This window comes from Sorex araneus, chromosome 1 (genome assembly GCF_027595985.1).
Source record: "Sorex araneus isolate mSorAra2 chromosome 1, mSorAra2.pri, whole genome shotgun sequence".
NCBI classification, from domain to species: domain Eukaryota; kingdom Metazoa; phylum Chordata; class Mammalia; order Eulipotyphla; family Soricidae; genus Sorex; species Sorex araneus.
In genome coordinates, this window is record NC_073302.1 from 338006111 (window position 1) to 338024449 (window position 18339).

General features: G+C 39.8%; 1 protein-coding gene across 1 annotated transcript in view; it reads right to left on the reverse strand.

The window, feature by feature from the left end:
- The window catches only part of ADAM9 (ADAM metallopeptidase domain 9), a 121087-nt gene that overhangs the window by 28464 nt on the left and 74284 nt on the right, over positions 1–18339 (reverse strand). Inside the window, exons 13-15 of the mRNA XM_055124476.1 lie at positions 12921–13013; positions 11322–11517; positions 6986–7091 (exon numbers count right to left, since the gene is read on the reverse strand). Coding sequence (XP_054980451.1) covers positions 6986–7091; positions 11322–11517; positions 12921–13013 — 395 coding nt within the window. The remainder of the gene's footprint in view (positions 1–6985; positions 7092–11321; positions 11518–12920; positions 13014–18339) is intronic.

Consider the following 18339-nt stretch of genomic DNA (forward strand, 5'->3'; position numbering starts at 1 on the left):
GTGTTTGCCTTGCATTCAATTCCCAGCATTCCATATGGTCCCTCGAGCACTGCCAGGAGTAATTCCTGAATGCATAAGGCAGGATTAACCCCTGTGCAACACCAGGTATGACCCAAGAAGAAAAGAAAAGAAAAGAAAAGAAAAGAAAAGAAAAGAAAAGAAAAGAAAAGAAAAGTTCAGATCAATTTTCTTGATGAACATCAATGCAAAAATCCTCAACAGTATTTTAGCAAACCAAATCCAACAACATATCAAAAGGATCATACACTAAATCAAGTGGGATTCATTCCAATGATGCAAGGAGAACTCAACATATGCATTCAATTATTATAATACACCAGACCAACAAAGGTCAGATAAAATTATGATCAGATCAGATCAACTGATGAAGAGAAAGCTTTAGACAAAATCCAACATCAACTCATAATAAAAATCATCAACAAAATGATTTAGAAGGAATAGAAGGAACTTCCTCAAGACTGCAATGGCCATCTATAACAAACACAAAGCCTGTACTATTCTCAGTGGTGAAAATCTGAAATCATTCCTTCCGAGATCAGAGCAAGGCAAAGATGTTCACCGTCTCCACTTTTATTCAAGATAGTTTAAGAAATCTTAGATATAGCAATTAAATAAGAAAAAATTAATGGTATCCAAACTAGAAAAGAAGTAAAATTATTACTATTTGCAGATATGTATTTACATAGAAGACTCAAGAGTCCACTAAAACACTCCTGAAAATAGTAAATCAGTACAGCAAATTAGCACTCTACATAATTTACACATAAAAATCTGTTGCATTTCTATACGCAAATAATGAACTAGAAGAGAAAGAGAAAAGAAAGTATATAATTCAAAACAATATCCAAAGCCATCAAATTATAGAAATAAACTTAGCAAATGACGTGAAAGATTCAGACCTTGAAATCTATAATTTTTTGCAGGAACTGGGTGCCACATTGGTGATGCTCAGGGATTATTTCTGGTTTTACACTCAGGGATTATTCCTGGAGGTGCTTGAGGGATGCTGGGGATCAAACCCAAGCCAGCCACATGCAAGGCAAATGCCTACCCACTGCATTATCACTCCAGCCTCACTACAAATCACTTATAAAAGAAACAGAAGAGATAAATGAAAAAAATATTCCATGCTCACTATCTGTGAATCAACAGTGTCAAAATGACCATTCTGCCTAAATTGTTATTTTACAGATTCAATGCAATCCCTATCATAATTTCAATGATACTCTTCAAAGATATTAGTCACTAAAACAGTTTGTATGGAATCATGTATCACTGTCATCCCGTTGCTCATTGATTTGCTCAAGGGGACACCAGTAACATCTCCATTGTGAGACTTGTTGTTACCGTTTTTGGCATATCGAATATGCCAAAAACAGTAGCTTTTCAGGCTCTCTGTGAAACAGCCTAAATAGCCAAAGCCCTGAAAAGTGAAAACTTGAAAGGTATCACATGACCTGACTTGAAACAATACTCTAAAGCAATAGTAATCAAAACAGCATAGGACTGGACTAAGGATAGACTGACCATTGGATTACAACTATGACCCAATTAAAAACCCTCAGATCAACAGACAGCTAATTTGTAACAAAGGAGCCCAGTACAGATAGCCTGTCCAACAATGGTGCTGGGAAAACTGGATAGCTATATGCAAAAATGTGCAACTAGGTGCATATACCACACTCTAAACAAAAGACAAATCAAAGTCAATCAAAGACCTTCAGATTAGACCAGAATCCATAAAATGCACCAAGGAAAATATAGGTAGAATGACCTCACAAATGTTTTCAGTGATATGAATCCATTGTCAAAGATAGCAGAAATAAAATTAAAGAGTGGAGGATAGGAAAAGTGGGACTAGAGAGATAGTACAGCAAGTAGGGCAATTGCCTTCATGCAGCTGACCGGAGTTCGATCCCTAGCACACCATGAGCACTGCTAAGAGTAATTCCTGAGTGCAGAATCAAAAATAAGCTCTGAAGGTTGCCAGGTATGCTTTCACCAAACATTTAAAAACAAACAAACCAAAAAAACAAAAATGTGCCTGTCACAGGATGTGGGAGAAGACTGGAAACATTGGTGGAGGAATGCAGATTAGTGTTGAACACTGTATGCCTGAAACTCAATCACAAGTAACTCTGCAACTTTGTCATAATGATTCAATTAAAGATTTTTTTAAAAGAATTCAAAATAAGGGGCCAGAGGGACAGCACAGCGGGTAGGGCATTTGCCTTGCACGCAGCCGACCCGGGTTCGATCCCCGGCATCCCATATGGTCCCCCAAGCACCGCCAGGAGTAATTCCTGAGTGCAAAGCCAGGAATAACCCCTGAGCATCGCTGGGTATGACCCAAAGAGCAAAAAAAAAAAAAAATCAAAATATTCTGAATACAGTGATAGTGTGATAGAAATTCATACTATAACAATTTTTTTTTAAGTGGGACTACAACAAGTTAAAAAGGGTTTGCATGGCAAAAAAATTGTGAGTTAAATATAAAAGGCGTCCAGAAGACCCTCTGCTCCTAAAGACTATGATCAAAGAGGTCTTCTAACCCATTTTGGTACCCAGAACAGCTTCTTACAGAAATGCATCTAGACTGTGAGCTATACTTCGACTATGTACCGCCCGGGGAGGGATTTTCCCTCTCCACCCTGTTTTTCTGCAGGGAAAATGGCAGTGGCAGCATCATCCACGTGGCGAGAGCCACCTCCTAAGACTTCCACCCAGAGGTATGAACTTTGCAATATCGTGACTCATAGGCAATCATGGGAAGGGGGTGTTACCGGCACGCCCCCAGCCCAGATAAGATCTGGAGCTGCTGCTCAAGAAACAGACCCTCTGCTCCTAAAGACTATGATCCTAGAGGTCTTCTAACCCATTTTGGCACCCAGAGTGGCTTCTTACAGAAATGCATCTAGACTGTGAACTGAACTAAAATATCAGAAATCCAAAACCGCGCGGCCGCTGTTGCAGCTGCGCAAGCTCATAGAATCTTCATTCTCAGCAATGAAAAGAAATTATTAAATGATGCCTTTTCAGCAGGCCTGATTGTTGGGGGAAAATTCCAAACAATAATAGTGAGTTCTCTATTGAAATACTGAATGTATTCAAAGTACATAGAGAATAAAATGAAGATCATTAGCCACTTAGGTGGGGGCTGAGTGGGAGGGGGGTATATTGGGGTTCTTGGTGGTGGAACATGTGCACTGGTGAAGGGATGGGGGTTCAATCATTACATGACTGAGACTTAAAAAAAAAAGGTGTCTAGGGTCAGAAAGATAGGGGGTGGGGCACTTTTGCCTGGCACATGGCAAAACCCAGGTTTGATAGCTAGCACTCCTTATGGTCTCACTATCCATGCCATGAACACTGTATGTGCAGAGCCAGAAGTAAACCCTTAGCACCATCAAATGTGGTCAAATAATAAATTATTTAATTAATTAATAATAAATATGAAAGTCCGCTTACTGAATGGGACAAAATATACGTATACATCAGATAAACACTTAATATCCAATCTGTATAAAGTACTCATGAGGGTCAGCAACAACAACAAAAAATGCAATAAATTTATCCAAAAATACATAAAGGACATAACCAGACATTTCTCTGAAGATGAGAGACAAGATAGTAAAAAACACAAGAAAAAGTTTCATAATCAGTTATTACCAGGGAAATCTAAATCAAGACAACTACGAGATATCATTTCATAAGAGTATAAATACATATAGCAAAAAAACTAAAAACAACCTGAGTTTGCAAGGATATGGTTGGCAAGGATAAGAAAAAAGGAACTTTCATCCACTGCTGGTGGGAATGTTTTCTGGTTCAGCTCCTAAAGAATCAGTATGGAAATTTCTCAAAAAGTGAACAGAGCTTCCATACAAACAAGTGCACTTCTTGGTATCTACCCTTAAGATACAAAAATATTCTATTGACAAGACAGGCACATCTTTGTTCATTGCAGCAACTGTACAGTAGCTGGATACAGGATCAGCCCAAATGTCCAACTGACAGATGAATGGGGTAATGAAGGTGTGCTGAGAAAACATGGAGGGGCAACGAGAGATTTGGAACAAGGTTGTATTCCTGAAATCCTATTGATGAAAGCTCTGTTTAGTCAGAGTGCTTAAGTTTAAAAAATCTAAAACCAGCACTTTTGACCCTGAGCCTCAAATACAGTGTGGTAATTATGGAAAATGGGTGGGAAGTGTCTTATAATTTGTCTGGGTCCCATGGGACTTCATTCATGCACGACGCTCGGCCGGAGCATCGGGAAAGTGACCTGGAGCGTGGCAGTGGTTGGGTAGTGGAGGTTGGCTGCTGAGGCTGGGTCCCTTGGGGCGGGGAGGGCTCTCACCTGCCCCCCTCTGGGGCACCCCAAGTGATTACTCCACAGCCTGAAAGTTGGTCTCACATGCTGGGAGAAAAGGCAGCTGAGATAGAGAAGGGACCACCAAGCAAAGAATACTTGGAGGGCTCACTCAAGATGGGAGATGTGTGCTGAAAGTAGACTACTGACCAAACATGATGGCCATTTATTACCTGCATTGCAAACCCTCAAAAAGAGAGAGAGAGAGAGAGCAAAAGGGAATGTGCCACCACAGAGGCAGGAGTGGAGGGTATGGGGGGTGGGGGGGTGGGAGGGATACTGGGAACAGTGGTGGTGGAAAATGTGCACTGGTGGAGGGACGGGTACTTGACCATTGTATGATTGAGCTGTAATCATGAAAGTGTGTAAGTCTGTAATTGTACATCACAATGTTTCATTAAAAAAATTAAAAATAAATAAATAAGCACTGTAGTACTGTCGTCCCGTTGCTCATCGATTTGCTTGAGCGGGCACCAGTAACATCTCCATTGTGAGACTAGTTACTGTTTTTGTCATATCAAATACACTACGGGTAGCTTGCCAGGCTCTGCCATGCAGGAAATAAATAAACAAATAAATAAATAAATAAAAGGTGCCATTCTAGGTGGTAGGCTGAAGGGTGAAAGAGAACTTGAGAATGTTGGAAGAGGGATGTTAACACTGGTGGTGGGATCAGTGTTAGAATATTGTACACCTAGAACACAACTATCAACTATGAATGCAACTATGAATATCATATTGCCATGATATTTTTTAAAATTCAATGTAAAAATTAATTTTAAAAATGTTAAAAGAAACTAATGTTTAGTACACCAAATCAAAAATGAAATGGAAGATGTCACAACAGACACCAAAGAATTCGGAGGATCATCAAGGGGCTAAAGTGATAGAACAAAGGGTAGAGCACTTGCCTTGCATGTGGGTGACTCAGTTTCAGTCCCAAGAATCCCATACAGCACCCCAAGCATCACCAGAAGTGATTCCTGAGTACAGAGCCAGGAGTAAGTCCTGAACATCATCAGGTGTAGCCCCAAAACAACAAAAACAACATAAAATTCAAAGGACCATCAGGGATTACTGCAAAAATATTTGTCACAAAATGGGAGAACCTAGAAAAAATAGATACATTTCTGGAGTCCTACAACTTCCCAAGTTTGAATCAAAGAAAACAAAACAGCTTAAAGGTTAACTACAATTCATGAAATCGCAACAGCAATCAAGTCTTACCAAAAACAAAAGTGATGGTCCAGATGGTTTACTAGTGAGTTTTTTCAAATTTTTAAAGAACTATTCTCAATCCTTTTCAGGCACTTTCAGAAAGTTAAAGAAATAGAAACCCTCCCAATCAGTTATGAGGCAAACATTATCCTAATGCCAAAAGAAGACACAGACATTACAAAAAAAGGAAAACTATAGACCCCATATCCCCATGTCCCTGATGAACATAGATGCAAAAATCCTCAACAAAATATTAGCAAACAGAATCTAACAATGCATCAAAAGATAATATACTATGACCAAGTAAGTTTCATCCTGGGGATGGAAGGACGATTTAATATACATAATATACCAAATCAATTCAAGGGAAAACAAAAATCGTATAGCATCAATAGATACAAGAAAGCATTCAACATGTTCTAATACCCATTCATGATTAGGCTAAAAAAAGGGGATGTTAAAGAAATTTCTTCAACATAGTTAAAAGCATTTACCACTAGTCCATGGCAAACATCATACTCAACGGTGAAAAACTGAAAGTCTTCCCTCTAAAATTTAGTACAAAACAAGGTTGCCAACTCTAGCCATTACTATTTAATATAGTATTGAAAGTCCTCACCATAGTAATTAGGCAAGAAGGATACAATGAGGGCATCCAAATTGAAAAATAAGTCACATTCTCATTATATGTAAAATAAACAGCATATAGTGATAATTTGGTGACATATAATAAGACACTATACTTAGAAAATCCTAAAGTCTACATTAAAAATCTCCTAGAAGAGATGGAGAGATAGTACAAAGGGTTTTTTTTTTTTTTCTTTTTGGGTCACACCCAGCAATGCACAGGGGTCATTTCTGGCTCATGCACTCAGGAATCACCCCTGGCGGCGCTCAGGGGACCATATGGGATGCTGGGATTTGAACCTGGGTCGGCCGCGTGCAAGGCAAACGCCCTACCCGCTGTGCTATCACTCCAGCCCCAGTACAAAGGGTTTTAACTTATCACTTATCAAGTATATAAAACTAGAAGGAAATAATGAAGATAAGAATTAATGTTTCAGGTACCTTCATGAATTCAATAGCATAATTTGTTAATGAAAGAAGGAGGAAGAGTGTTTATTTGAGGTTCTTATTATATAACAAGAATAAAGTAAGGTTCAAAAAAACCTTATATTTTTAGATCATTATATAAGAATACATTGTTTTTAACTATTCCATTTAGTCTCTCTGAAGCCTTTTGTTGAAAAACATCTAGCTTGGAAAAGTAGGCATTTAAATGGGATAACATCCCCGAAGATGGGAGTTATTAAAGAAACAGAGATGATTGGACTTATAATATTTGTAATTTTTCATAACCTGTCCTCCACTTACCCGGTGGCACACTTGTTGTATTCATTGCCAGAGAAACCACAATTGCCAAATCTGTCACCTTTAGAATTCACATCAATGAAACAATCTCTTGGGGCTGCCTTGGCTTCTGTAACATTAAGAATTAAAAAAATATATATTATGGCAACTTCATTTAGAAATAAAAGTACTCCCTATAACAGTCCTGAATGAATTGCTTCAATCACTCTGAAGCATTACAAATGAACATTTTTGCTCTACACTGTTTCATATATCATCCTTAACAATAAAATACAAAAAAACTGTACTTAAAAGTATATTGTACATAAAAGTTATCTTGAATTCAAATAGTCAAGTTCTGGAAGAAATTTTACTAGACAAAAGGAAATTATAAATAAATCAAGAAACATGTAGAGTATGAAGGCATTTTCAGTGCATTTATCCTCACAGTTCTCAGGGATTATCTTCTGCTCTCTGGGTATTTTAGGAGGGGAAGAGTCGATGAAGCAACATCAGCTATTATTATTTGCCTTTGGTAAATGTTTAAGTATTCCTGTTAATTCAACAGATTGACAAGCAGCTATATTTATACTTGTTAAGTATGAATTTATACTTGTTTTCTTGTATTTTATATGTGTGTCACTTAATGGTCTGTCTTTTCACTGAATAATCCAAGATATGTTTTATTTGTAAATTTTTAAGTAAAATGTCATTACTTTCTAAATCACCAAAAATTTATTCCATATTCCAAAATACATTTTCATATTGTAAAATTCCATATTCCAAATTAAATTAAATGTCCAATGCTAGACACAATGAAATATCATGCAACTACAAGAAAAGATGATGGGCTGGATAAATAGTACAATAAGTAAGGTGCAAGCGGCCAACCAGAGCTATCTCTGGCATCCATATGGTCCTCAATCATAGCAGGAAAGCCAAGAGTAAGCTCTGAGCACCACTGGGTGTACACCCCTCACCACCAACACCCTCTCACACAGACACAACACACAAAAAGACAAAATGTGGCAGTTTGCGGCAACCTGGATGTCACATGAAATGAGTGAGAGGGAGAACAAATACTGGATGATCTCATTCATCTCTGAAATACGAGACAAAAAACAAGGGAATAGGCATTCTAGAGTGATGACTAAACTCTTGACTTTTGATGGTAAAACTGAGATAATCAAACAATGAGGAGAGGGGCAGAAAGAGCACCTAAGTGACATCAGAAGTTGCATAGGGATGGTGGGAGATCATGTTAGTGGTGATCAAGGAGCAGTAGTTATGTACATAAAATCATACATAAATGCACATTATAACCATCTTACCTAAACTGTACCAAATATTTTTTATATATAAAAAAGCCTTGGAATAGTAAAAAACAAAAAAATGCCAGTACTTCATATTGAATAAAGAATATCCACTGGCCTGTTTTACATATTTGATACCATCATGGTTTTTTGTTTTTTTGGAAAATGGATTGGGGAGGAAAGAAGCTGGAACAAAAAGACGCAGATGAGTGTGGAGGAATGGCTCACTGATTCACAGCACCTAACTTGCGACTCAGGAGTGTGCACCCCACGGGCGCCAAACACAACCCTGGATGCTCTAGTCTGCAAGCTTGGCAGTTCTACTGTCTGTGATCCCCAGATGCGCAAGTGATTTCTGGCCACAACAAAGTCAGGTGTAGGTGAGCCCCACAACAAAAGAAGTGCAGTTTCTAATGAGTACTACTATAAGTAGTGTGAACACTCAAGCTGGGAAGTACAAGTACATGTATGAGACACACAGAAAGCCCTAGCAAGTGCTAAAACCAGAATGCAAGGAAGCACTACAACTAGAGTATGACCAAACGTGTGCAAGAACTGCCATTAAAGAAGCACGACCCACAAACACACATGTGAACATGGCAATCCTACCTACAATGCTGCTGTGCACCACAACTAAATGTTCGAGCCTCACAGCCAGGAGGCGTGTAAACCTCAGTCACAGTTACAATAAGAATGAAGGGAAGAGAAAGGGGAGAAATATAATGCATAGAAAATCAAATTTTCAAGATTAGAAGAGAAGCTAGGAAGACAGTTTCAAGTACACATGCTTTGCATGCAGGGAGGATCAAACCTGGACCACATAATCCCCTCAGTAACATACCAGGGGTAGCCCTGAGCATTGTCTGGTGTGACCCAAAAATTAAATAAATAGAATTAAAAACAAACGAGGCAGAGGACTAAGCTAATGAATCAAGATGAGACTGGGAATGAGATAGGTGATCAGTGGTAAAGCTCCTTCCTTGTTTTTGTGAGGCCAGGAGTTTAACTCTTCTTCAAAATTGTACATTTCCAAGTACAACTTTTGTACAATCCAACCAAGCATGCATAAACATGACTATCAACCCATGACAAGCACCATAATAAGTATGCAAATTCTGACAATTTAATAGCAACATTAATTATAAACAACAAATGACACTATCAAAAGGCAGGGTAAAGGAAACAAATAAATAAGTTTCATGCTATTAAAAAAATAATAAAATAAAATGATTATGAAATACCTGCACAGGATAAATGGCACAGAAGAAAGAACAGAAAAAGCTGTAACAGTTCCAGACATTCTCTAAAGGAAGGTGTAGGAAGATGGTTCCTTTAGCCTTAAAACTTTTTTTGCAAGTCTCTAAAAAAATACTGCCATTGTCAAAAAAATAGTATCTACCTCATTGAAATGCCTTTTGGAAACTTTTTTCAGTGTGGAATAACTTGTCTGTTTCCATAAAATGTATCAGAAATGAATAGATCTATACCACTGCATTACATAACTTGAAAACCAAATAAGTCCCTTTTAATTTTTAGATAGTTCTCAGAAGTCAACAACGCTAACCTAGAGATATCCACCATGGGACCCATGACAGATCTTCACAACTAAGAGGAACAAAAACCAAACAAAAGATTCATGTTTTCTTTATTTTCCTTTTCTCTCCTTTGCTATTTTCTTTACTTCCTTTTGTTCAACTATTATGGATTACCCTGAGTATCCCACACCATGTTAGGTAAAAAGTACTGTTTAACAGCAACTGCCGAAAAACAGAGAAGCTCCAATTACTAACCTTCTATTTCCCCAATTAAAGGCAAGCCTCAACAAAAAAAGTATGGCACTTAAATATTCCTTTCTGTTGAATACATATTGTGCTGCTATAAAACATAAAAATAGAATTGCAATATGGTATTGACAGAACCACCACAGCCAATTAAAAATCAAAGCAACATGCCTCATTGTGTGGAAGAGCAACCGTTTCCTTAAGAAATGTTAATAACTTCGTGGAAAGAAGGAAAATACAAATATGCAACAAAATGTAAACTATCTCTGTTAGAATACTGATAGTATAGAAATGTGATCAAAATAAAGCTGACCAGGAGCCAGAGAAATAGCACAGTTGGGGCTGGAGAGATAGCACAGAGGGTAAGGTGTTTGCCTTGCACTAGGCCAACCTGGGTTCGATTCCCAGCATCCCATTTGGTCCCCCGAGCACCACTGGGAGTAATTCCTGAGTGCATGAGCCAGGAGTAACCCCTGTGCATTGCCAGGTGTGACTCAAAAAGCAAAACAAAAAAAAAAAGAAAGAAAAAGAAATAGCAGAGCTGGTAAGGTGCTTGTCTTGTATGAGGCTGACTCAGGTTACATCCTGGACATTTCATATGATTCCCTGTGCTCAGAGATCACCAGGAGTGATCACTGGTGATCTCTGAGCACAGCGCCAGGGGTAAGGCCTGAGGACTGCACTGGGAGGTGGAGGGAGGGAAGGGGAAGGAGAGAAGGGGAGGGAAAAAGAGATGGGAGGGGACGGGAGGGGAGGGGAAAGAAAAGTGACCAATAGCACAAACGCTCCGTAGCTTCTCACCAGAATCCTTCCACAGCACCTACTCAATACTTTCTTCATGCTCCTCAAAACTATCCTGTATAGTACTTCCAAAGAAATCCCCAGAACAAATTAAAGTCTGTGATTTCTGTGCTTAAAATCCGCTGTCCTGTATTATACAGGGCAGAAGAGCTTTCGCCTAGGTGAAAAACTTTAACCCATGATCCAGGATAGGTCAAACATAGCAACCTAAATATATAATCCCAATTCTTCTAAATGTCTAAGTCTGACCTGTAACTCTATTGCTCCGTCTCTTCTCATTACCTCCACTCAGACTAAAGTGCCCATCATTCTCCTGGGGAACACTCTGGCCACTGAAGTAACAGGAACAGTAAAAAATTATCATCAAATAATTCTGTACAGGAATCCTAAGAATCATGTCAAAGTCTTAAATATTCGTGTCTGACATCAATTCTACACTAAACAATGAAATATAAAGTATCTTACTTGAACCAAAGATGACTTGACACTGAGCATCGTAATACTGGCACATGCCATTGTAGCAGTAGGCTTTATTATTCTGGCAAGGATGTCCATTCTGAATAAAAACATCTGGTTGACAGAACTGAGAAGTACCATTGCAATATTCTGGAACGTCACATTCATTAGTTTTCCCTCGGCATAAAGTACCTCCTGGAAGAAACTAAGGAAATAAGACTGAAATTAAACAGAAGGATCAGGACAATCCCACAAATTTATCAAATCTAAAACCACAATATTTATATGTATAAAGGTAAATAATCCAAGAGGAAAATTAACAGTGAATGAAAAATTTATAAAATACAAAAAAAAGAAAAATTATAACATCAACAACCCAAAAATGTGAATTAAAAATATAAAAGCCCGGGGCCAGAGCGATAGCACAGTGGGTAGGGCATTTGCCTTGCACGCGGCCGACCTGGGTTTGATCCCCAGCATCCCATATGGTCCCCAAAGCATCACCAGGAGTAATTCCTGAGTGCAAAGCCAGGAGTAACCCCTGAGCATCGCTGGGTGTGACCCAAAAATAAATAAATAAAAATAAAAATATAAAAGCCCTTTCCACCTAGTAAACTCAAAATTATGACACTAGCAACTGATGTAATAAAAAGTGTAAGGAAATAAAATGTAATAAAATTTGTAAAAAAACAGGTAAAGAATTTTATGAAACCACTGTCGAAGTATACATCTTTGCAATGTGTATAAAGAGTGTATGTCAAAGTCTTGAATATTCTTGTCTGACATCCATTCCACAAACAAACAAAACTGGAAGAATTTAATTAGCCATCATTAAGTAATTAAGTAAATTATGGTATAACCATAGAAAGCAGTTCTGTGTAACTAAGTAAAATCATATGAATAAATATATTTTATTTCCATATTATGTTGAAAATACAAGTTTAACATCCTAAATGTATAAATACATTGGATTTCAGAAACACTGAAGATAAACAATGAAAATAATAAAATGTATATCTAGTGACTTACACAGACACACACACACACAGACACAAACCTCACTCGCATTTGTATAAGGCAAAGTAACTAAATTTATTAACAAATCAACAATGACTATATGAATAGGAAAAGATGATAGTTTCTCAGTTTACATTATATACCTTGGCATTGCTGAACTATTTATAAATATATGTGAATTTTAAAACAACAACAAAAATCGCTAGACTCATAAAAGAATGTGATTCCAAACTGCAAAAAAGTGAATAATTTTCCATATATCATGCTTTTTAGAATCATTTCCTTAGGGGGCCAAAACAATAGTGCAGTGGGCAGGGTGCCCACCTTCCATGTGGGCACTCCGGGTTTGGTCCCTGGTGTCCAAGTCCACCAGGAGTGACCCTTGACTAGAGTCAGGAGCAATCGTTGAACACAGTCAGGGTGGCCAAGACAAACAAAACAAGCCATTTCTTAACAGAACAGAGACAAAAACTATTTGATTATGAATATTTTTCTTTTTTTATTATTCTTTTTCCAAATAAGGTTGAGACAACAAAATTTGATTATAAATATTTCTGTTTTTCTATTTTTTTTTCTAATAGCACATCTTACCCAACAGTCTTTACAACAGTCCCCATAGGCACATTCAGCAGATGATTTAAGCTTGCACGTACTCCCTTCACAACAAGGGTCCAATTCACATTCCTATGAAGAGAAAATGACCATCAATTTTTAAGTCACTGTCATCAATATTCATTAATAAAACTCTTATCTTGAACCAAAAATTTAGATCTTTCTTGTCTATAGCAGTCTCTCTCTGGAAATGACCTCTTACTACCTAATGAGATATTGACTTTATGGCTGTTTAGGTCTCTATACATTCCTGGAGGAGCCCCCAGTCAGTGCTCAGGGTGCCTAGAGACCCCCTTCCTGTGATTTTCTATTAACTAAATCCCAGTGGTTCAATGATAGGGTCGAGGATGCCACTCTGTTCAGGTTCTGCAGTACCAAAATTTGTTCTCTGGGGTCTCCAAGTCTACCCAGCAATGTCTGGGGAACTATATGCTACAGAAGATTAAGCTGGGGACAGCTGCATGTATGGCAAGTCTTAAACTAGTATCCGCTCTCTGACCACAATTTATTTTAAAAGACTGATAAAGTATGTAGGTTAGTTTACTGAAACTGCCAGAACAAGATACCATAGATTCACAGTTCCAGAGGCTAAAGGTTCAAGATCAAACTTTTAGATGATTCTACTTGTGGCAAACTGTAGACTCAGGTGACAATGAAGTAATGGAATATAACAAATGCGCCACTGTGCTGCAGGGTGGGGGAGACGGGTACTGTGTGCATGAGGGTGGGGGAGATGAGTACTGTGTGCATGAGGGTGAAGGAGACGGGTACTGTGTGTGTGAAGAATGAGCACTGCAATTTTACATTCAGTAACTTTCCATTCAATGTCTCTGTACCTCTAAAAATCTCCCTAAATTAATGTTCATAAATTTCTTAGAAGCTTTATGATAAAGGATAAATGAAAAGATAAGAACACATATAACAAAGAACCTTACCTATAACAGTTCCTTAAAAACAAATCAATGAAAAATCGGGAGTATGGTACTGCCAGCAGGTTAACCTGTACCCGTGGGGCAAGTGCAGCAGCCTGATGGTGCCTTCAGACATCCAGATAGCCCAAAGTTACTCCTCCACCTTTGGCCAGACCCCAAAAACTTGGGGCCAAGTTTACCAAGAAATTAAACAGCCAAAAGTTAGGGATGTGGGAGCCACACCCACAAGCCACAACTCAGTTATATAAGGTCATTTATTGGCCTTATTTCAGAGACCCATAAATAAATCTTGAAAGACCTCAAGAGCCACAGTTAGAGCCAGTGACACAGAGCAATGCAGGCAAGCAGGCACACCCTGCAGGGCATATGCCAATAGTTTATTTTTCTGGAAAAGATGGAAACATTAAGGACCTACACAAAGAAAACTACAAAATGCGACTTCAAGAAATAAAAGAGGACATGAGGAAATGGAAAGATACCCTCTGCTCATGGATTGGGAGAATTAACAGTCAGAATGGCAATACTCCCCAAAGCATTGCACAAATTCAATGCGATCCCTATAAGGATATCCATGACATTCTTCAAAGAAATGGAGCAAACACTCCTGAAATTCATATGGAACAATAAGCCCCCATGAACAGCTAAAGCAATCCTTGGGAAAAAGAAGATGGGAGGCATCACCTCCCCAAACCTCAAACTCTACTACAAAGCGGTAATAAAACAGCACGGTACTGAAACAAAGGCAGAGCCGCAGACCAATGGAACAGGGTAGAATATCCTGACATATACCCTCAAATATATGATCATCTAATCTTTGATAAAGGAGCAAGAAATGTGAAGTGGAGCAAGAAAAGCCTCTTTAACAAATGGTGCTGACAAAACTGGACAGCTACATACAAAAAAATGGGCTCAGACCTCTACCTAACACCATGCACAAAGTCAGAACAAAATGGATCAAAGACCTCAACATCAGACCAGAATCCATAAGGTACACTGAAGACAAGGTTGGCAAATCCCTCCACGACATTGAAGCTAAAGGTATCTTTAAAGGCAACACACCATTGGCCAAGCAAGTGGAAACAGATATAAACAAATGGGACTACCTTAAACTGAGAAGCTTCTGCACCTCAAAAGATACAGTGATCAAAATACAAAGACAGTCTACAGAATAGGAAAGGATATTCACCCAATACCCATCTGATAAGGGATTGATATCAAGGATCTTCAAGGCACTGGTTGAAGTCCACAAAAAGAAAACATCCAACCACATCAGAAAATGGGGTGATGAAATGAACAGAAACTTTCTCAAAGAAGAAATCCAAATGGCCAAAAGACCCATGAAAAAATGCTCCTCGTCACTAATCATCAGGGAGATGCAGAACAGAACAATGAGATATCATCTCATACCACAGAGACTGGCCCACATCCAAAAGAACAAAAGCAACCAGTGTTGGGGCGGATGTGGGGAGAAAGGGACTCTCCTTCACTGCTAGTGGGAATGCCAACTGGTTCAGCCCTTTTGGAAAACAGTATGGATGCTTCTCAAAAAATTAGAAATTGATAAAGAATCCTGGTTGGTGGGCATCACAAGCCGGAGAATGCTCTGGACCCCAGACTAGGCCAACACCAGGATGCCCCAGACGGAGAAGGTGCAGAGTCCCTACCTTCTCCAGATGGAACCCCAGCGACACTGAGGTTCTACTAACATGGCTCCGGTATATGGGGACGGGGACTATTTCTCCAAACCGCATGGGGGCACTGGAACTGGGAGGCTCCAGCCCACCCATAACACCAGAAGTCACGCCCTCAACCAGCACCATCTTGCCGCACTCAGCAGTGAAGAATCCTGGCCAGTGGGCACAAGCCAGAGAATGCTCCGAACCCCAGACCAGGCCAACAACACCAGGGTGCCCCAGACGGAGAAGGTGCAGAGTCCCCTTCTATGATGTAACCCCAGTGACACTGAGCTTCTACTAACTTGGCTCCGGTATGTGGGAACCAGAACTATTTCTCCAAACCAAGCGGCCGCTTACTGAGCAGCCACAATCCCAGAGGCACACAAAGCAATCTCGGAATGCAGCAGCTGATGGCAGATATACTCCTGGGCTGTGAACTAAGCTATAGCCCAGTGCAGCCCTGGGAGGGGAAGGGTTTTTGTCTCTCAACCTTTTCCCCTTTGCGGCAGTATGACGATGGCCACCTTTCAGAGCCAACTGGACAGAGAGTTAGGAGCTTGCAGTGATGGGGTGTGCAGGGTATCTCTCAATGTGGGGTGAGGGGGACAGAACCAGCCCTGCTCCCTGCCCAAATGAGACCCCGAGGGGCTGCCCATGAATAGCTCCTCTGCTCCTAATAGCCATGATCCCAGAGGCACACAAACCAATCTTGGAATGCAGCAGCTGCTGGCAGAAATACCTCTGGACTTAATTACTAAAATACCAGAATTTCAAAACTGTGTGGCTGCTATCACAGCCATGCAACATCATATGTTCTTCATTATCAGCAATAGAAAATGAATGACCTAATGATGACTTTTCGGCAGGTCTGATTGTTGGGGGGGAAATTCCAAATAATAATACTGGGTTTTCTGTCGAAAACTGAATGTAATAAAAGTAAAGAGAGAGTAAAGCGAAAATCATCTGCCACACAGGAAGGGTGGGGAGTGGGAGGGTGGTATACTGGGGTTCTTGGTAGTGGAACATGTGCACTGGTGAAGGGATGGATGTTGAATCACTATATGACTGAAACTTAATCCTGAAAGCTTTGTTACTGTTCTCATGGTGATTCAATAAAAAATTTAAATTTAAATTAAAAAAAAATTAGAAATTGATTTCCCATTTGACCCAGCAATACCACTTCTGGGAATATATCCCGGAGATGCAAAAAAGTATAGTAGAAATGACATCTGCACTTATATGTTTATTACAGCACTGTTTATAATAGCCAGAATCTGGAAAAGACCCAAGTGCCTGAGAATAGATGACTGGTTAAAGAAACTTTGGTACATCTACACAATGGCTTACATGCAGCTGTTAGAAAAAATGATGTTGTGAAATCTGCATATAGGTGGATCAACATGGAAAGTATCATGTTAAGTGAAATGAGTCAGAAAGAGATGGACAGACATAGAAAGACTGTACTCATTTGTGGAATATAAAGTAACAGAATGGGAGACTAACACCCAAGGACAGTAGAGATAAGTGCCAGAAGGACTACTCCATGGCTTAGAAGCTGGCCTCGCATGCTGGGGGAAAAGGCAGCTCAAATAGAGAAGGGACCACCAAGTAAAGGGTGCTAGGAGGGTCCATTCAGGATGGGAGATGCAGGCTGAAAGTAGACTATAGACCGAACATGATGGCTACTTAATACCTCTACTGCAAACCACAACACCCAAAAAAGAGAGCGAGAGAGAGCAAAAGGGTGGGGTGGGGGGAGGATGGGGGTGGGAGTGGTGGGAGGGATGCTGGGACCATTGGTGGTGGAGAATGGGCACTGGTAGAGAGAAAAGCACTCAACTAGTGTATAACTGAAATGCAAGCACAAAAGTTTGTAAATCTGTAACTGTAATTCACAGTGATTCACTAATAAAAAATATTTTTAAAAAATAAAGAAAAGATGGAAACAAGGGCCATGATCCAGAGACACACAAAAGAATCTCCAAACCAAGCAACTCACTGCAGAGATGCCTCCAAACTTTAAGCTAGGCCAACTTCACTGGGGTGCCTCAGATAGAAGCTGGCGTCATCTCTCCGCCTGTCCCCTAAAAACCCTGAGGCCCCCAATTTCCAGAACCCAGTGAGAAGTGCAGCTTCCAGAACTCAAAGAGAAGTGTAGGCTGTCTTCACCAAGGCACCTTTTGAGAGGGTGGGTTGAGTTTCCCTCCCTGCCCCAAACAGAACTCGGGCAGCCAAAAACTTCCAGAACCCAACCGCCACCATGCCCAAGGCCACTTTCCACACACTCAGACGAGCCTACACCAAGGGGGCATGAGTGTCACCCAAAACGAGATGAACCTCACAGAGGGCGGACCGGCAAGAAAAACCCAGATATGCAGGAACCCATGATTGAGACCTCCAAGCCTGCTTGGATTGGGACTGGGCCTCCTCCTCCCAGGTCCCCAGTTTTCCAGTGGCTTGTCAGTCACACCCACAAACTGCCCCTGGCATCATGTATTCTCCTCAACAGTAAAGACCCAGCGACTATAAATTAAAGCTCCCGAAGAGAATAATGTAGAATTTTCTGGACATTATATTCTATCCATGCATGGGAGAACCTGGCAAGTTCCCCATGGCATATTCATATACCAAAACCAGTAACAATGATGGGTCTCATTCCCTGTCCCTGAAAGAAGCTCCAATGCGGCACCACTGGGAAGGATGAGTAAAGAGAGGCTTCTTAAATCTCAAATATGAAATCCTGAGTTTGTTTTGATCTCCAGCGTAAGAGAAAAAAGTGAGCAAGGCCAG